The sequence below is a fragment of the Podarcis melisellensis genome, assembly GCF_964234715.1.
Source record: "Podarcis melisellensis genome assembly, chromosome: 10".
Taxonomy (NCBI): Eukaryota; Metazoa; Chordata; class Lepidosauria; order Squamata; family Lacertidae; genus Podarcis; species Podarcis melisellensis.
In genome coordinates, this window is record NC_138542.1 from 24811068 (window position 1) to 24830384 (window position 19317).

At 41.7% G+C, this 19317-nt stretch overlaps 1 protein-coding gene across 5 annotated transcripts in view; it reads left to right on the plus strand.

Annotated features, from left to right (window-relative positions):
• DOCK4 (dedicator of cytokinesis 4) overlaps positions 1 to 19317 on the plus strand; it is a 246183-nt gene that overhangs the window by 202237 nt on the left and 24629 nt on the right. For all 5 annotated transcript variants that reach the window (XM_081928903.1, XM_081928904.1, XM_081928906.1 and 2 more), the window contains 5 exons: positions 1909 to 1969; positions 6844 to 6937; positions 12137 to 12285; positions 15164 to 15250; positions 16134 to 16238. In XM_081928903.1, coding sequence (XP_081785029.1) covers positions 1909 to 1969; positions 6844 to 6937; positions 12137 to 12285; positions 15164 to 15250; positions 16134 to 16238 — 496 coding nt within the window. The remainder of the gene's footprint in view (positions 1 to 1908; positions 1970 to 6843; positions 6938 to 12136; positions 12286 to 15163; positions 15251 to 16133; positions 16239 to 19317) is intronic.

The following is a 19317-nucleotide window of genomic DNA, read 5'->3' on the forward strand; positions in this document are numbered from 1 at the left end:
TGTGCTCTTCAAAGCCCACATTCTCAGCATGTTTACACTTCTGCCTCAGCGACATCTACACTGGCTTGGTCATGTATGAAAGTGTATGATGGCAGGATCCCCAAGGTTGTGCTTTACAGGGAGCTGGCTTCAGGCACCAAACCCATTGGCAGACCAACTCTGTGTTATAAAGATGTCTGCAGACATGACATGAAGGCTGGCAACGTTAGCCCCACAGTGTGGGAATCCCTTGCAGATTATCACAGTGCCTGGAGACCGTCATTCATGCATCCACAGGAGTGATCAGAGGAGAAATGATTGCTGCGAGGAGCGCAGAGAGAAGAAACACAGTAGTGTATCTGTAACAGAGAAACCAGACGCCTTTGTCTTCCCCCGGCTGCAATGAAACATTTCTCTACTATATTGGACTCTACAACCACAGCAGGTGCTGAAACTCTTCAATGGTTTGACCCCGATGGTGCACTCTTCTATTGTCTCTTCTATTGTTGCAACAACAACACCCATTGTATTTTACCCTGGAATGCAAGAAACATGGTCAGAGTTCCAGGACACATTCCAGCCAGCCAAAGCATTCATGAAAAGTGTGATTCATGGTCATTAAGGGTTATGGCCTGTGTTAAAGGTAAAGGACCCTTGGATGGTTAAGTCCAGTCAAAGGCGACTATGGCGTTGTGGCGCTCATCTTGCTTTCAGGCCAAGGGAGCTGGCGTTTGTCCACGGACAGCTTTCTGGGTCATGTGTCCAGCATGACTAAACCGTTTCTGGCCCAATGGGACACCGCGACGGAAACCAGAGCGCACGGAAACGCTGTTTACCTTCCCAACACAACGGTGCCTGTTTATCTACTTGCACTGTGTGCTTTCAAACTGCTAGGTTGGCAGGAGCTGGGACAGAGCAATGGGAGCTCACTCCACCGCGGGGATTCGAACCACCAACCTTCCAGTCGGCAAGCCCAAAAGGCTCAGTGGTTTAGACCACAGCACCACGCATGTCCTGTGGAGATGGATTGTGGCTAGGGAAGCGTGTGTCTTGGAAAAGATCCCAGGAGAGGCATGGAGAGCTACATTTAAGCCCCAAACTTGAGGTTCCCCACCTCTGCTCCACAGCAACCAATTGGCATTCCCCTGTTTCATCCAGTTCTGCCAGAACTCCATCCTTTTAATTCCTTTGCTCTATTCATTGACTGTGGAGGAGCAGCCTGAAGTGCTGGGAGTACAAACACTGCCCTGGGTCACTTTGTCATCTCCTCACACTGATTGTGGAGCAGCTCAGGCTCGAAGCCTGAATCTCCGGGCTGGCCAGAGGCATTGGACTCAGATAGGGAATGACTCTATTCTGCCAATAACTGAACTCATTTACTTTTCACATTTAGATTACCGTCTCATCTGGTTGTAGTGGGAGGCTCTCAGAGGCACTCTGAATTTTATTGCTTCACGTGTTTTAGAGCTCAAATCTGGCATCGAAAAACAATTTTGGAGCAATACCTGCTGATTCTGGGGCTGAACACACTAGAGCTTTGGCTCGCATTAATCCACATACCTGCAATTGTTTGTTCTCTGTGGGTTATTGGCCCTTGATAGGAAAAAAAAGTGTCCCACTCCTGATCTATACAACAGATGAAGGGCAGATAATCAAGACAGAAATGGACAAGGGGTTTTTGCAGATATTGCATTTACAGTTTAAGGTCAATTTGCCCTGAACTATGCTTTGGTCCTCAGAGATCTTATCTTGCATTAGGCTTCATAGTGAGAGTACTAGCTGACATATATTCTTGAATCAAATAGTGTATTTGAGGCAGTTAATAACAGAATTTATTTGGGATACATCATTTTATCTAACATGCATAATTAATTCTTCTGTGCATGATTTGCTCTGTTTTTTAAAACAATATTTTTTTAACCCCTCCAGGGACTGCATGAAAATGGGTGAAGTGGATGGCAAAAAGATTGGCTGCACGGTCAGCTTGCTGGTGCGTATCTCTTTCTTTTGAGAGATCTTAACTATGTCACTTTAAGGATCCGAATGTTTAGATAAGGAGCGTGTTTTTAATAGCTTACTTTCCAAACTGGGATTTAAAAGTACGCTTTCCACTGCATAATTAATGAATTCAAAACCTATTACAGAATCATGAAGTATTCATGTTGCATTTGAATATATATTGATAAGCCTGCTAAAATATAGTCACCCTGCCCTGTTTGGGTTGTGGGTGGGTGTCTCTAATTATATGAGCTGGCAGGTGGGAAAGAAGCAAGAGAAGTGGGATTCTTCTGAGCACATATGCTGCTTCGCTGGCAGTGAGGAAAAGAAGCAGGGATACTTCTTCCAACATCCTTGCTTCTTCTTATTCAGGACAGAAACCTTTCTGGTTTTTACAATTGATAGGGAATTGTGTAACTTCTTCCATCTACAGCTGAAATAATATTTTTCAAAAGGTGATTTCCTCTCTGAGAAAGTGTGATAGAGTGGGAGATATCCCCCTTTTTATTTTCTGCATGATTTAGGGTTATTATTTCAAGGTTAGTTCGATGACTATTTTATTTGTATGGATGTATGTATGTACAGTGGTACCTCGGGTTACATACGCTTCAGGTTACATACGCTTCAGGTTACAGACTCCGCTAACCCAGAAATATTACCTCAGGTTAAGAACTTTGCTTAAGGATGAGAACAGAAATTGTGCTCCGGTGGCGCGGCAGCAGCAGGAAGCCCCATTAGCTGAAGTGGTACCTCAGGTTAAGAACAGTTTCAGGTTAAGAACGGACCTCCGGAACAAATTAAGTACTTAACCTGAGGTACCACTGTACAACATTAAAATTCTAAAGATGTAAAATAAGTCAAATAAGTCAATAAGTACTTAACCCGAGGTACCACTGTAATTGTAAGATTTTCGCCCAACCATTAATCCCTTAAGACCACAGAGTAGCTTATGATAATAAAGCACATTTGCATCCTAGCCTTCCTCAGAGGGCATCAGGTCAGAGGATGTGGTCCTCTGTTAACATTTTTGTCTCACCAAAAGCAGCCAATAATAGTGGGGGCTAACAGATATAAAAACATTTTTCTACTTAATGCAGATTTCTACCGACCCTTGTAATCTGCTCAGGGGTGGAGGAAGGGTGTGTGGTGGGGGCAGACCTCCCCGGGTGTCTTCACTGAGGAGGTGACATTAGGCACGCCACCCACCTGCGACTCCCAAGCCTACCCTGAGCCATTGGGGGAAGGGGAGCTGCGCCGCTTTACCAGCGGCATTCACCCTTCCCCCTTCATTTTGACAGCTGGGGGAGGTTTCAGAGTCACGGGTGGGCAGTGCGCCGAATGTCCGCCATTGGCGGCTCACTCCGCCCCCGGCTGCAGGGCGCTCATGCCGCTCTGTGCACCCGAAATGCTATGCCGCGCCTGGGAGGGCACCCTCCATGCCTGGCCCTCCGCGGGAGCGTGCCCACCCTGGGTAGCGCAGGAATATGCTCCCCCGCTGAATCTGCTAGTGCCTTGGGCAGCTTAGAACGATTTAAAATCATAATTCCATAAAATATGATTTAAAACACCACAATAAAGTACATTGAAGTGAAGGCATTAAAATGCATTGAAAATAAAATAAAGGCAGAAACCACAGAAATAAAATGGCATTTACCGCGGATACTTAGCAGGCAAATGCCTGCCCGTGTAACAATATTTTTACCAATCGGCACAGAGCAAGAGACGAGACCCTTTGTGCTTCGTAAAGTCAAGCCTTCCACAATACTGGGTGCACCCCTGGAAAGGTGCTATCCCTCCTTGCATATACACTTACCTGAGTGAACTCAATGAGGCTTACTTCTGAGTAGACCTGTGTGATTGCTCCTCCATTAATTTATTTATTTCCTCAAACTTACACACTGCTTGGCTGTAAAAAAACAAAACAAAACACCACCTTAAAGATAAAGCAATAAAATCAAGAAAAATTCAAAAATTAAAATACTAAAAGAGATTCAAATTGCCTCAACTTTCTAAGCACAGTTAATATAACAAATGTCAGCAAAACCATATCAGCCCATACTATGTGCACATTTCAACCTGCCAAAAGCTCCATGAAAATGGGCTGCAAACCATTTTTTCACCAATGGTGGACCAGTAAACTTTAGAGCTGAGTGGGGACTTTTTTTTTGTCTGAGGTTCCAAATCCAGACCTACCACTGCTGCTTTACCAATTGCAGAAATAGATGGTGGCCCCTTCCACTCTCCAAGTCATTATTTGCATCCTAATGTCCACAGAAATACATATCTTTCATCCAAAAGGAATTTCTTTGCCATGAGTACAGGAGCTGGAGTAAAGGAACTCAGTGGAGACTGTTACTGAGAAGCCCGAACTTTTGCCTTTTATATGAAGAGCCAAATAGGCTCTTAACCATTTTCTTAACAGCAAGAGCTTGTCAGGTTAAGAAAAGTGTCACCTTGGTGACACTTTAATTGCAAGTTGTTGTTTCTTTTTTATTTATCCATGGGCTCAGGCTGCTCTATTCTTTTCATCTCTCTGCCTCGAAAACCATCAATGTGGACTATACTTTACCATTCACAATACTTAACGAAAATGTCTCCACATGCCTCAGATTAGATTCCCCTGATGTGCATGTAGGCATGGCTTTACAATCCAGCAAATCCCTTTTGAATGCACCTGTGGTACTGCACTTCACCAGAGTCCTTGACCTCTGCAGTTCTGCTTCACTCAAACACGGTGCTGCGTAGCTTCTTCCCACCAATTATGCTTTCGATGCTTTGCATTGCTGTTTGTGTCTGACGTAGATCCTATGTGAAAGGGAAATTTCTGTTAATATCACCAGATGGAGTGATAAGTCATTGATCTTTCAAAGCATTCAGTTTGGGGAGGAAGGATGAAAGAATCTGTCTTTTGAATGACTACAGAGACAAATAGCATTTAAATAACTAGGATGGCCATATGCAAATTGCCAAAAAGGAGGAAATGTATCACTGCAAAAGAGGACACACATTTGCATGCAATTTGCAAATGCTTATTTATAGATAAGTCTTCAAATAGAGGCCTAGCAGCACACATGACCACTATATTCAACACATTTAGACCCATACTTTGAATGTATTTCTACATCCCCTGTCCCTTTCCTCTAGGCAAGGTGGTCCATGAAGAGTTTGCTATGGGATTTTCATATGTTCTGATTTTGCCCAGACTAGTGCTATTGACAACTGCATTCTCTGTAATGGGATTGGACTAAATGAGTTGAGGTGCTGTGCTTTGAATCTTGCAGAGTTAGAACTAGCTGTGTCTAACATATACCATCTCTGAGAAAATATGCTTGTTTTTTCTATGAAGGCTGATTCATACATGCAAGTCTTTGATCCAGTTTGTACATCACATTAAACCACAGCTAAAAACAAACTCTGGCTTGTTTTCTGATTGTGTTGACAGGAGCAGGGAAGAAGTGGAATGATACTTTTTTAGCAATGTGCACCAGCACCCTGCACATTCACATTAAAATATTGGTACAGTTTATTTGCCTACTGTAGAGGAATATTTGTGTAAAAGCAAACTCAATGTACAAAATCTGAGAAACCCAAGACCCTATTTGAACAAATCCCTATGCAAAAAGTGGATATACCTGGTGTGGTAGTGTATCCTTTCCACAACGCAGACAAGGCTCATTTGCCTATTTTTGTTTTCTTCCAAATGTTCTTGTCTGGATATAACAGTTAGGTATAAATTCCAATATTCATATGTCCCACTTGGGACAGCTATATGATTTGAGCCTACTATGTATGCTGCTTTCAGCCTCAAGGAATCATTATTTTTTCTAATCCTTGAAAATCCAGTGTGTCCAAAGGTAGTACAAACTCATTCAAACCATACCCATACAGATTTCGCATTCCAACTTAGCTGAGACTAAAACTATCTGTATTCAAAATGGCTGCAACTCCAGATTAGGTGTTTAATATTGTTTCCCTGAACACCTCTTTTCTTGAGGGGTATCTGATTATTAAAATGTATGCACATTTGTTAAATACAAAAACTATACAAATACATTTATTTTAAAACGTAAACTCCATCACCCTAGCTTCATTGATTTCTCACAGTGACTAAGAACACAATATAAAGAGTAGAAGAAGAAAAAAGCAAGTATCAGTTTGAAATTCACAGATAATTGTTTAAAATGTAATGCCCCCTGTGAAATATTTTGTCACAGATTAGGAATAGTGAATCATAATTAAGTTTTTCCATTTTCAAGGTTGGAGCACTAGCGATGACTAAATGAACTATCTTTATCTTTCTCAGTCTCTCTATTTACAACATTATACTAATATCAATGTGTAATGAGGTACCAATTGGCAGTTATTCTGGCATTGTATGTAATAAAAAGCAGCAGGGATATGTATAGCAGATGTCCCACACTATGGATAACAGAAGCTAGATTTTACCCAGTGCACAGAGGTAAACAAACCTGCGGAAAATAATTACCCATAAGAATCAATGCAGATTTCTGAAAACATACCGTACATTTTGCAGCATCATTGGACCCCATTCCCAACTCCTTACTCATATGTTTTAATTTATTTTCTTACCAATATAACCTATCACACATTTTCATCTTTTTTTTTACATTTTCCTCTTTTTTTTAAGTAACACCTTTTTTGTTTTAAAAGACTAAAATGACTGCATGAGATTCATCACAACATTTCACAAAAATGCTTTTTTTCTGATTCCAAAGCTTTTCTGCTATCTGATAAGGAATGGTTTTCAAGAGGGAGAGAAAGATCAGAGATAGGATAAAAGGCATAGATAATGTTGCTACCTTGTCTTTTATAACTATCATGCTTTGCAATGTGTTTTTATTCCAGAATTTTTACAAGACAGAATTGAATAAGGAGGAGATGTATATTCGATATATACATAAACTGTATGATCTGCACCTTAAAGCACAAAACTTCACAGGTAAATAATTCACCAAATAATCCTGGTAACAATATATGTTTTGAGACATGGATGCAGATTAGTGGAATAAATAGGTGTTAGGAATTCCTTCTGTGTCTCAAGCTGGCATCTGTGTTTTCTGGAAAAAGCTGGATATAGCAAGGCAGAGTTGTGGATGCCTTCATGGGAACTGATCTTACCTTCTCAGATATGCCTTCAAGTTGGTAGTATCTCCAAAGCTCTATAGATTTCAATCCCTAGTTTGGATGCAAAATATGGTTTGACTGCAGAGGTAGTAGCAGGAGCAAGCCCCCGAAATATTATGCTTGAGGCAGAGCAACAAATCATGCCTGCTCTTCCTGCATGCAACTTGAGGTACTTTGTATACAAGGTCAGTTAACTTGGGGGGGGGGGGGGAATTCTACAAGCGCCTCCACCCTCCCTGGCAGTAAAAAAAATACAATATTAAATAGCTCAACCATTCTCTGCCTTTTTATGATATCCAAAGCCAGCTGCCTAGGGTGGCCTCCTCAATGGATGGGCCTGCCTTGAGTAAGAACAACCTTTGGTTTGCTCAGGACCAAATGGGAGGGAACTCTTGGCACCTTCCAACTCTAGTGTGAAGCGTTGAGAATCTTGCATCTGACCACCCAAGGCACCAACCTGTAATATAAGAAGCTAACAGGACCATTAAGGCCTGTGTAATAGGAGCCTCTCTTTAGGTGAGACATGTAGTCACTTGTACCTGTACTGCAGCAGGTCCTCATTTGGAAAGTGAGTAATCTTTTCCTGGCAGACTTAGCTGCCAGGTCTTCCTTTGCTTAAAAAAAAATGGAAATGGAGTAGAAATGATCCCACTTCAGAAGTGACTTTGTTTATCAGCCTCCCTTGGTATTGAGAACGTGCTCCCTGGAATCAAAGTGATTTACTTTTACCATTAAGCGTACCATCCCAGTACATTTCCGGGCACTATTCAGAGTGTTGGTGCTGACCTTTAAAGCCCTAAACGACCTTGGCCCTGTATACCTGAAGGAGCGTCTCCACCCGCATCGTCCAGCCCAGACACTGAGGTCCAGCTCCAAGGGCCTTCTGACAGTTCCCTCACTGCGAGAAGTGAGGTTACAGGGAACCAGACAGAGGGGCTTCTCGGTAGTGGCACCCGCCCTGTGGAACACCCTCCCTTCAGATGTCAAGGCAATAAACAACTATTTTACTTTTTAAAGACATCTGAAGGGAGCCCTGTATTGGGAAATTTAAAATGTTTGATGCTGTATTGTTTTTAATATTCGGTTGGAAGCTGCCCAGAGTGGGTGGGGAAACCCAGCCAGATGGGCTGGGTATAAATAAATTATTATTAGTAGTATTAGTATTAGTATATCAAGATTATTAGTGATCTTTGTTGGAGAGAAATGATGTAATTGAAATCCATAGATGCTGTTAGTTTTGCATGATTGTATCTGTTTTTCTCTCTCTCCCCTGGCTAGTGTTACATGCCAATAATTCTTGGCAAAGCCCACTCCTTTTTAATGTCAAGTTTAAATCTTCCCTCGAACAGCTGGCAGCCAATGCTGCTCCTTGGTGACAATTGCAAATTGGGTTGCTAAGCATCCTAGATGTGTTTTCAAGAGACCATGTCTGCAGCTGATGCTTAAACAGCAGCAGGGCTTGATACATTTAACCTAGAGTGTGCTGGTGTGCTCCCTTCTGAGAACTGATATTTATCGATTTGCAGTCTTTATTTCTTATAAACTTTCTGACCAAGAGAACGTTGCTTTTCACAGCATGATTTCCTCCGGTTAGGTTTCCTTGGGATTTATTTTCCTGTATGGGGATTTGTAAAACTGTCAGTTGTTTCTTTAGTATGAGTAATATTCAAAACAGAAATCTGGTGGGTTGAGAAATCTGCTGATCTGCATATCAGTGTATGGCCTGCAGTCCCCCTGAAGAGTCAGGTTGAATATATACAAGTATATACTCCAGACTGTTGGGGTAGTTGTGTTTTTACTTTTTTTCCCTATGGTGGCTTCTTATCTGTGGAACTCTATCTCCCTGGAAACCCATGTAGCTACAGCATTACTGATTTGTTTAAAAACAAACTCCCATGACATTTTTATTTCAACCTGTGTTTTATAGGTAAATCTGCTATGGATTAATTGGTACTATTAATTTTTAAGGTGTAAAATGTGTTTTTTTTTCAAATTGAATGAGTTTATTTACTATTGTTATCATTCTGAATTTTTGAATATTGCCATGAAAGAGAAATGGTTCTCTGAAAGGTTCTTGCATAACTTGCTTGTTACATCATAGCACACGAGAGGCAGATTTCTTTTTTCATTTTTAGTATGCATGCCAGAGACTGTATGGGAGATTGCTGTGGCATCTCTTCATTGCCCATGAATGTGTATGTCTCTGGATAGATAGATAGATAGATAGATAGATAGATATAGATTAGATAGATGATAGATAGATAGATAGATAGATAGATAGATAGATAGATGATAGATAGATAGATAGATGATAGATAGATAGATGATAGATAGATATAGATAGATGATAGATAGATAGATAGATATTGATAGATGATAGATAGATGATAGATAGATGATAGATAGATATAGATAGATAGCCCTAAATACAAAACAGTTAATTAATTGATACCATTTAATTTATCAATATTATTCTCTGGAGGTTCTAAGATAGGGCAGTCTTGAATGATCAAGCATCTCCTCTGATAACAAGGCAGCACAGTTGTCAAGAAAACGACACCACGTGGGAAGTCCACATGCAACCACAGATAAGGGTACCTAGCTGTTGGAGGGCTCTCTGAGAAATGCAAACCGTTGGTAGCTCCTGGCTACCTGCCCAGACATTCCAGGTGTTTGGGCCTCTCATCAAGAAGAACCTACTGATTAACACTGACAATGTGTTAAAAGCTTGCAAGATCAACGTCTCTGCAAAGGGTAGCCCACAAGATCTTCATGTGGGCAGAACAGCACCTGGTACAGGGGCGTCGACTTATAAAAAATATTGGGGGGGGCCCATACCGGGGTCCTGCCCCGGGAAGTTTTCTAAATTTTAGATGAATATTAGTGAGTTTTAAAGTTTTTTAAAAGTATTTTAGAGTCATATGATCAACATTAGAACCCCGAAAACTCGACTCTATAACTCCACACTCTGGGAAACTCGACAAGCCTGAAACACTTTTTGGCTTTGAAAAAAGAAACAAAACATAAACACGCACGGTATTTTCGTAAAAAGCTAATTTAATTTACAGTAACAATTATGCTTATAGACTATTGCAGAGCAGTGAATATATAGCTCTGAAAAGACTGAAATGATATTTAAATAAATCCTAAACTATCATTAAAAGAATAAAACATAAAATATTGCTGTCGCACAGTAATAGCGCTTTGATTAATAAGTGACATAGCTAATTTAAGCTTACTTTGAATAAGGCTGAGGGTTCATTAAATAAAAATAATATCTCAAAGTTAATGCTTTAATACAGTTAATAAAGTTAATACAGTATGCCTAATACTGTATGTAAATATTGTAATACTGTATGTAAATAACGGGCTTTAATTGGGTCTTACACCCTAAAAATATTTAAGTATTTGAAAATAACTAATACAGTACTATAGTAATATAGAGATACAGTACTAAACTAGTACTAATATTTCGAAACTGAAAATTTAACATTCTGTATGTATTTAATTCTCTATTTTATAAAGATTTTTAGTATCTGACAGTGAGTTTGGAGTAGCCCAATGCAAAAATCCTGAGGATCCATGTGGATCCGTGCTTTGTAACCACGTTTTTGCACCACTGTGACCCTAGGCAACAGTGGGTGCATGATTTTTTTGGTGCAAGATGTAGCCATGGACATGCTATGTGATCTGATGGTGAATTTGGGGTGACCCAATGCAAAGATCCTGAGGATCCATGTGGATCCGTGCTTTGTAACCACGTTTTTGCACCACTGTGACCCTAGGCAACAGTGGGTGCATGATTTTTTTGGTGCAAGATGTAGCCATGGACATGCTATGTGATCTGATGGTGAATTTGGGGTGACCCAATGCAAAGATCCTGAGGATCCATGTGGATCCGTGCTTTGTAACCACGTTTTTGCACCACTGTGACCCTAGGCAACAGTGGGTGCATGATTTTTTTGGTGCAAGATGTAGCCATGGACATGCTATGTGATCTGATGGTGAATTTGGGGTGACCCAATGCAAAGATCCTGAGGATCCATGTGGATCCGTGCTTTGTAACCACGTTTTAAATGGGGAGGGAAGGAAAAACACAGAAGGGACAAGAAGCACAAGAGGGGTGTGCGGAGAAGCAGCTGGCTAAGAATGCAGGGGAGGAGTTTAACGGGGTGGGGGGGAGGAAAGGAAGGCAAAAGTCCCCCCCCCCCAAGCCAGCCCTCTCTCTCTCTCTCTCTCTCTCTCCCACCTGCATGTTTTTCGGCTGCCTGCAAGTCCCTAGAGGAGAAGGTGGTGGGCTGGAGCAGTGTGACTAGGAAAGAATTAGAAGGAAGGACTCGATCCTTTCCTTAACCCTCTGCTTGCCAGGAGGGCAGGGGATCCCCTGCTCTTTGTTGAGTTTGAGCAAACGCAGCAACAGAAGCGGGTGGGCAGTAAGACCCTGACGCAGAATGCAGGAAAGCAGCAGCTTCTGCCTTCCCTCCGCCCACCACCCGATCTTATTTTTGCCCCTGCGCTCCGGCTCCAGGGACCACACATTCGCTCAATAATTTTCTTAAATTATTGGGGGGGGCAGAGCCCCCCCAAACGAATTTTTGAGGGCCCATGGAGTCGGCGCCTATGACCTGGTATCTTTGAAAGTGGCACATAGAAAATGCAACTGTGGGCTTGTTCAGTCCAGCAATCAGTGAGCAAGATGGAGGGAAAGCTTTACCCAGATCTATTCTAGTGAATCTGCAGCAGATTTGAGGACACTCACCCACACCCCGCCAGTTGATCTGTGTGCCTCAAAGGTGAATCAGGCACCTTGGTTCTATTTATACTTCTGTTGTCCACCAGCCTGTGGCATGGATGCCCTAAGCAGGCTGACCCATGAAACTGTTATATATATTTCCTCCAGTGTGTCTGTTTTCCCGGCAAGAGCTGAAGTGATCAGTTCTGCTTGCCTGTGCCATTTGTCATGAAAATATGCGCCCACTAAATTTTCTTCCTGTTTACTTCTAACACCCAACAGAGGCTGCATACACACTCTTGCTGTATGACGAGCTGTTGGAATGGTCAGAACGGCCGCTGAGAGAGTTTCTGAATTATCCCATGCAGACCGAGTGGCAGCGCAAAGAATACCTTCATCTCACTATCATCCAGAACTTTGACAGGGGAAAAGTAAGTGGGTTTTTTGGTGGTGTTTTCTGTTTGTTTTCTTATTAAACCAAACTGATTCTTAATCATGGTTTGCAATCGATATATTTTGCACTGCTGATTGATTAAATAACACTTTTCTATACAACGTGAGTTGTCCTTTAAAAAAAATATCCTCATATGAAATCTGAGGTTGGACATTGCTATGCCTCTTAAATGCCTTTTCTAGAGTTATTTAAGCAGGGTCCAGTGGTTTCACCCTGCATTAAGGAGACTGCATTGAACAAGGAGTTGGGCTAGTTGACATCCACCATCCTTACCAGTGTTATTAATCAATTCTATAGAACATTTCAGCACACACCTGTTTTTAATCTCATTTAAGTGATGCAACCATATGTTTAAACCAAGTGTTTTTTTTAAATATTTATATTTTATTGAAGTGATTTCAATTAAAAGAAATAAAGTGATATAGAAAAAAGAAGGAAAGGTGAGGGGGAGAAAACAACAAAGATACATATTTTTATTATTTTGTGTGTGTGTGTGTGTGTATGCAAAAATGCAATATAGGATGTTCCCATACATTTTTATATAAATTGGTATAGCGTTATACTCATGCAAATGTTAATAGTCTACTACATTTTGTATAAAGTCCATACAGTGGTATCTCGGTTTAAGAACAGCCCTGTTTACGAGCTATTCGGTTAATGAACTCCGCAAAACCGGAAGTTGTGTCCCGGTTTGTGAACGTTACCTCGGTCTAAGAATGGAATCCAAATGGTGGAAGGCTCCGGCGGCAGGAGGCCTCATTAGGGAAAGTGCGCCTCAGTTTAAGAACGGTTTCGGTTTAAGAACGGACTTCCGGAACAGATTAAGTTCATAAACCGAGGTGCCACTGTATATAATATCCTATTTATCCAAGCAGAGTCTGTGCCTGTAAGCAGTCCATTCATAGCTTGCTTAAACTGACTGTTTGCACATTAGCAAGCATCTTGGCCAGTTTGCCTAGCTGAAAACTGGTATAGGTTTAAAGTTTGTGTATTCCCCACGGCATAGATAGATTTTTGAATATATATTTGATTTAATGACCATATTTTGATTGGATATTTAGTTCTTGTTGTGTTGTTTTCAAAGGAGAGCAATGCTGCAGGTTTCAAATGGCCATGAAGCCTTGGGGAGTCTGTTTCTTGATGAGCACATCCCATGTGCTATCAAGATGGCTACTAGCCATGATGGCTGTGCTCTGTCTCAACTGTTGAAGGCAGTAATACTTCTGAATACCAGCTGCTGGAATCCACAGGAGGAGCGAGGGCTCTTGCAGTTGATCCCTTACCTTTCTCTGCCCAATCTGGCCACAGTGATCCATGTGATGGTCACCTCCAGGCTTGATTATTGTAATTCGCTCTATGCAGGGATGCCCTTGAAGCTGACTCAGAAACTGCAGCAAGTGCAGAATACCGTGGCGAGGCTCCTTGCAGCGGGACCACATTCATCCAGTGCTTTACCAGCTGCACTGGCTCCCGGTGGAGTACAGAGTCAGGTTTAAGGTGCTGGTTTTGACCTTTAAAGCCCTATGTGGCTTAGGACCCTCATATCTACGGGACTGCCTCTCCTGGTATGCCCCGTGGAGGACCTTAAGGTCCACAAATAACAACACCTTGGAAGTCCCGAGCCCCAAGGAGGTTAGATTGGCCACAACCAGGGCCAGAGCCTTTTTAGCTCTGGCCCTAGCCTGGTGGAATGCTCTGTCTCAAGAGACTAGGGCCCTGTGGGATTTGACATCTTTCTACAGGGCCTGCAAGACGGAGCTGTTATGCCTGGCCTTTGGGCTGGACTCATTCTAACACCCCCCCCCCATTTTTTTTTTATAGAACCCCTTATATGGGATTTTATATATGAATTTTCCCTTGGCTCTTTTTGCTGGCCCATGTAGGACCAGCATGGATAGTTGGCCCCAGTGAATATTTGATGTTTTCTCCCCTTCTGGCTTTGAGCTATAGGCTACCACTAAAACGAGGCTGCATTTTAAGCTGCATTTTAAACTGTATTCTAACTTATATTTTAATCAACTGTTTGTTGGGGGGTTTCTTGGTTTTTAAAAAAAGTTTTTACTATATTTATATTCGGTGTTAACCACCCTGAGCCTGGTCTTGGCCAGGGAGGGCGGGGTATAAATAAAAAATTATTATTATATTATATATTATTGCGCTTTCCCATAGGCATCTGACTGGCCACTGTGACATGGTTTGTTTGAAGAGAAGCCTTGGTTCACATATTGCTCTGGCTTGTTTCCTTCCCAGCAAAGCAGCCAGGAGTAGGATAGGAGAAAAGCAATATTGTGAGTTAAACCATAGTTTATTTTAAGCTATGGTTTAATGTGGTGCGTGAACCAAGCCATTGGCAGAATAGTAATGTACGTACTCACAGTTCTCTCCCACAACTAGCACTGGCAGTAATTGCAGAACTCAAGTTTAACAGACCTAGATTTTAAGAACCCTAAAAGTTCCTATTTGAATAATGGAATTGAAACCGAAAAAGAACCTACCCCCCCCCCCCAAAGTTCCTATTGTGGAATTGATTCTTGACTGCTGCTGTCATGTGAACAGACGCTTCTTTTGTCATGCATTTTGATGCATGGTAGATGTACAGGGATGATTCAGGTTTATTTTGTACAACACGTATGAGTGCAGTTCACCTATCCCAAAAAGGAAGAGGCTTTATAATACCATATTGTCAGTTCTCATAAGCAGCTGTTTTCTGCCTGTTGGTTAATGTTCTCTGAAAGCGCTGGTTAATGCTAGATTGTACTGCCAACTGGGACACTTGAAACTCTGTTTGAAACAACTAAAAAGTGTTTAAGAGCCTTCTCTTTGCCAAACATTCCTTTTTTCTTGCTTGTCTACAGTGCTGGGAGAATGGCATTATCTTATGCAGGAAGATCGCTGAGCAGTATGAAAGCTATTACGACTACAGAAACCTCAGCAAGATGCGGGTAATGGAGATAGATGTATTTGGCCATTAAGAATCAGTATAAAACTGGCTTTTGTTTAGTCAGCAAGGCAGCAATTTAATTTTTCCCATTGAAACTTTCATGCTGAAACTGTGATGCTCATGTTTTGTTTTGTTTTGACTTAATCTTTTTTTTACAACAGGTTCTTACAACCCAGCAATCCCTGTTCTAGCTACATTTGTTATTCTAACATACATGTTTGCCTGGGTCAGATTGCTGCAAAAAAGGAAAGCAGAGACCCTCACACTTCTATGTTATTTTAAAGCCATTTACAAATGGTTCAAATTGTATGCAATTGCAGTGTAGTTCCTGTACTATATTGAGATTGCAATCCTATATATACTTACCTGAGGTCTTCTGAACTCAATGGGACTTATTTCACCCACTGGCCATGCCCAAACTCTTAAGTAATGTACTTAAAATCCTGGCAAGAGAGGACACAAATCAGGCCCATTCAAGCCAAGAAACATTGTGCCAGGTTGAGGCAGGATTATACTTTGCATTTGCCAAGCACCATCGACTTCAATACTGGTCTCTATTTCTACTCTAATTTATTTTTTAAACCGCAGTACAATGCTGCCTTCCACATTGATTATATTTAGACTGATGAATCTCTGAACACTAAACCACAATCGTTAAGTAACACTTTTGTTAATTCTACAAACACTGTGCTACCCCTCATGTTCAATTTGTCCTCCTGTCTATACAAATCCAGTTGTATATTGAGCCAATGCAGAGAAGCACAAGCTGAAAGATACATTCAAGTATCTTTATGTGGGCTGGGGAACTCTCGTTTACCTTGCTTGCATTTTAGCTATTGACATTGCTTATCTGATTTGTTCATTTTCAATCTGATCTTGCTCAGGTGATGGAAGCGTCTTTGTATGATAAAATTATGGATCAACAACGTTTGGAGCCAGAGTTTTTCCGAGTTGGATTCTATGGGAAAAAATTTCCCTTTTTCTTACGAGTGAGTATATATTGTATCTACTTACGTTGCACTAAGGCCTTCATTCATGACTGAGCTAGCCCAAAACCTTTTGCCGCCTGAAGCAGAGCACTAAATGATGCCCTTTCCCCCAGCTATAAGGTCACCCACACCCAGCTATAAGGCCATTGTGCTTCACCATGCAGACATAAATTCCTGATTTCATCAATACCACTAATTCCCACTGCTTAGCAACTTGGGAAACTACCTTATAGAGAGCCAGACCATTGGTCCACCTACCTCAGTATTGCCAATGGTGACTTGGCAGTAGCTCTCCGAACGCTACCTGGAGATGCTGGGACCTTTTGCATGCAAAACAGATGCTCTAACACTGAGCTACAGCCCTTTCGCCAAACATACAGCATAGGAATCAGGTTTACAGCAGCTCAGGCTATCTAGGAGCTTGAAGGTGTGTGACAGGGTCAACTGTGATTCATGAAGCCTCCCCATTTTAAATGAATAGGAGATGAATACTCCCCTGTGGTCATTCAGGTCATTGGCATGAACTTCAAGACCAAGGAAGTTCCAACAACCTTTTGTTTCATTGAGGCTATGCCTTCCCTCCATTTTTTCCTCTTTGATTCTGATGTATAGCTTTTATGAGGGGAAAGTGAGCATGCAGTTGTCATCCCACCTACCTACTTCATGTAGGTTGCTCTCTCAGTTCTCTCACCATATCACATGTGAAAGCTGGGGGTCCCCACATTGCTGGGTGAGTGCAATGGAACATGCAGACAGACAGACACCCACCCACACACTTACTAAAAGTAACATGACACATCATATTCTCTTAGGCGTTGTCTTAGAAGCCATTTAATTTTGTTGCAGTGTTTGCCTTCTGTAGTTCCATTAGTCAGTCCATAAACAACAACAGAGGTATTAAATAATTTGAGTTACTTGGGACGGTAAGCCAGTTAGAAGCTCAAATGTGACTAAAGAAGCATAACATAATCCTGCGTCCAGATTGCTAATGGGGGCCAGATGGTTGGAAATCATAACACTGCTTCTGGCATGACTGCACTGCCTTTCAGTACATTTCTGGGCACAATTGGAAGTGCTGGGTTTGTCCTACAAAGCCTTCCATGGCTCAAGGCCTCATTACTTTCCAGAATGTCTCTCTCCACATGAACCTGCCTTTACCCTCAGGTCATCATCAGAGGCCCTCTTCTCAGTGGCCCCTGCGGCAAAAGTACAGAGGGTGGCGACTGGACAAAGGAAATTGTCAGTAGTGGTCCACCAGCTGTGAACTGCTCTCTCCAGGATAGCTTGTCTGGTGCAAACATGGTCATCTTTTTGGTCCCGTGCCAAGACTTTGCTTTACTCCCAGGCATTTGATGGTTGATGCTTTTTCCGCTGCTGAAATTTCATTGTTATTCTTTAGCTGGTTGTTTTAATGGTGGAGCATAGTGTAAGTAGCCTAGAAACTGGAGATTGTAATGTTTGGATATTTGTGCACAATTAATAATTTTGTGTCTTATTGTACTTGTTTTCCTATGTTCCGTTTTACTGATGAAAGTTGCCTCGAGACCCTTGAGGTATATGAGGCAGTGGACTAATGAAAGAAGAAGAATAGTGATAAAGAGAACAATAGTAATAATCTTGCAGAGTGATTACGTCTGCAGCAATTTACAGGGCCCCTCAAACGCAAACGTTTAGATCAATGCCAATTTCTGAATCCTTTTGTAAACCATTCCAGGAATACAAGGTTTACTCGAGGTGTGGTATTTTTATCTCCTTCAAGGAATCTTTTCAGCTCCCATAGCAACGTGAAGTGGTTCGATTGTAAATAATAAGAATTCTACGCTGTTCGTGCTCCTATAGTTGTCAAGTTGGTAATTGTTTGTGTCTGGTGGTTTTCAAAATAATTGTATCATCAAATCCTAGAGAACCACCCCACCATAAAGATGTATGGGGGGAAAACCCAGTGAGTGAATTGCTTTGCTACGAGAAAAAAAATATATATAAAAGGAAGTGCCAAAGGCATATATTATTTACAACACACTGAACGTAGAGAAATTATGTCATATATAGAATTAGTGAGGTTCTTGTGCAAGTGGAGCATTACTGATCTGAGATACAGGGAACTGGAGTGGAAAGAGATCTTTTAGTATCAGTAGCACAACTACTGAGCCATTTATGAGCCTTCCAGATCCTAGCACCAGTGGTGGCTGCTGATCTGGCACAATGGCTAGAAAGGCATTAGAAAAGGCTGTCGCCAGTGAGTGGCAACTGAAGGAAAAGACTCTTAACAGCAGAGTCATGGGTCCATGGTAGAAGCAAGGGGATTGCTGAATTTAACACTGAAGATGCACAGCCACTGACTACCTAGGAAAACCCATTGTGGACTTAGCACCGTGTAGATATGTCCATCTCCTGCCTTTGGTCCCTCCACTGCTGCCCCATATGTTTTGCCTTCAAAGACATGGGGAGCTTCCCCCCGTAACTTCAGATCACTGCTCAGTAGTGGTGACCTCTTCCTATCCTTAAAACCCAATGCACTGTCTTACTGTCAAGGAGATGAGTAACTATATAACCTTTAGAAGACATCTGAAGGCAGCCCGCTATAGGGAAGCTTTTTGATGTTTCGTGTCTTATTTTGTTTTTATATATGTCGGAAGCTGCCCAGAGTGGCTAGTGCAACCCAGTCAGACTGGTGGAGTAAAAATAATGGTTGCTGTTGCTCCTGTTGTTTACTTTGTGCAGTTTGTGAGGGGCTTCTTTTGCACTTTGAGTAAGGGCCCTGATAAAGAAAAATAAGATACATTTCCCATAAGGGATATACGACTGGTCTGGCTTGCCTTTATAGTTTAGAAACATGAACAGCAGTCTACAATGAAAACGAGATAAAATATCCACAGTGCTCTAAGAGGTTATTTTTAGTCTTGAAAACTAACCCAGATGCATTCCTATCTTCTTACGGCTCTTTCTCGAGGGGTTTGCAGTACCTACAAAACAGAGTTTCTTTGTTTTGCTTCATTTCGATGGTAAAGAGATGGAAAACAATTGAAAAGAGGAAAAGCAAGTTAGGCTTGGGAGGAGTTCGAAAATCAAGGCACTCTTG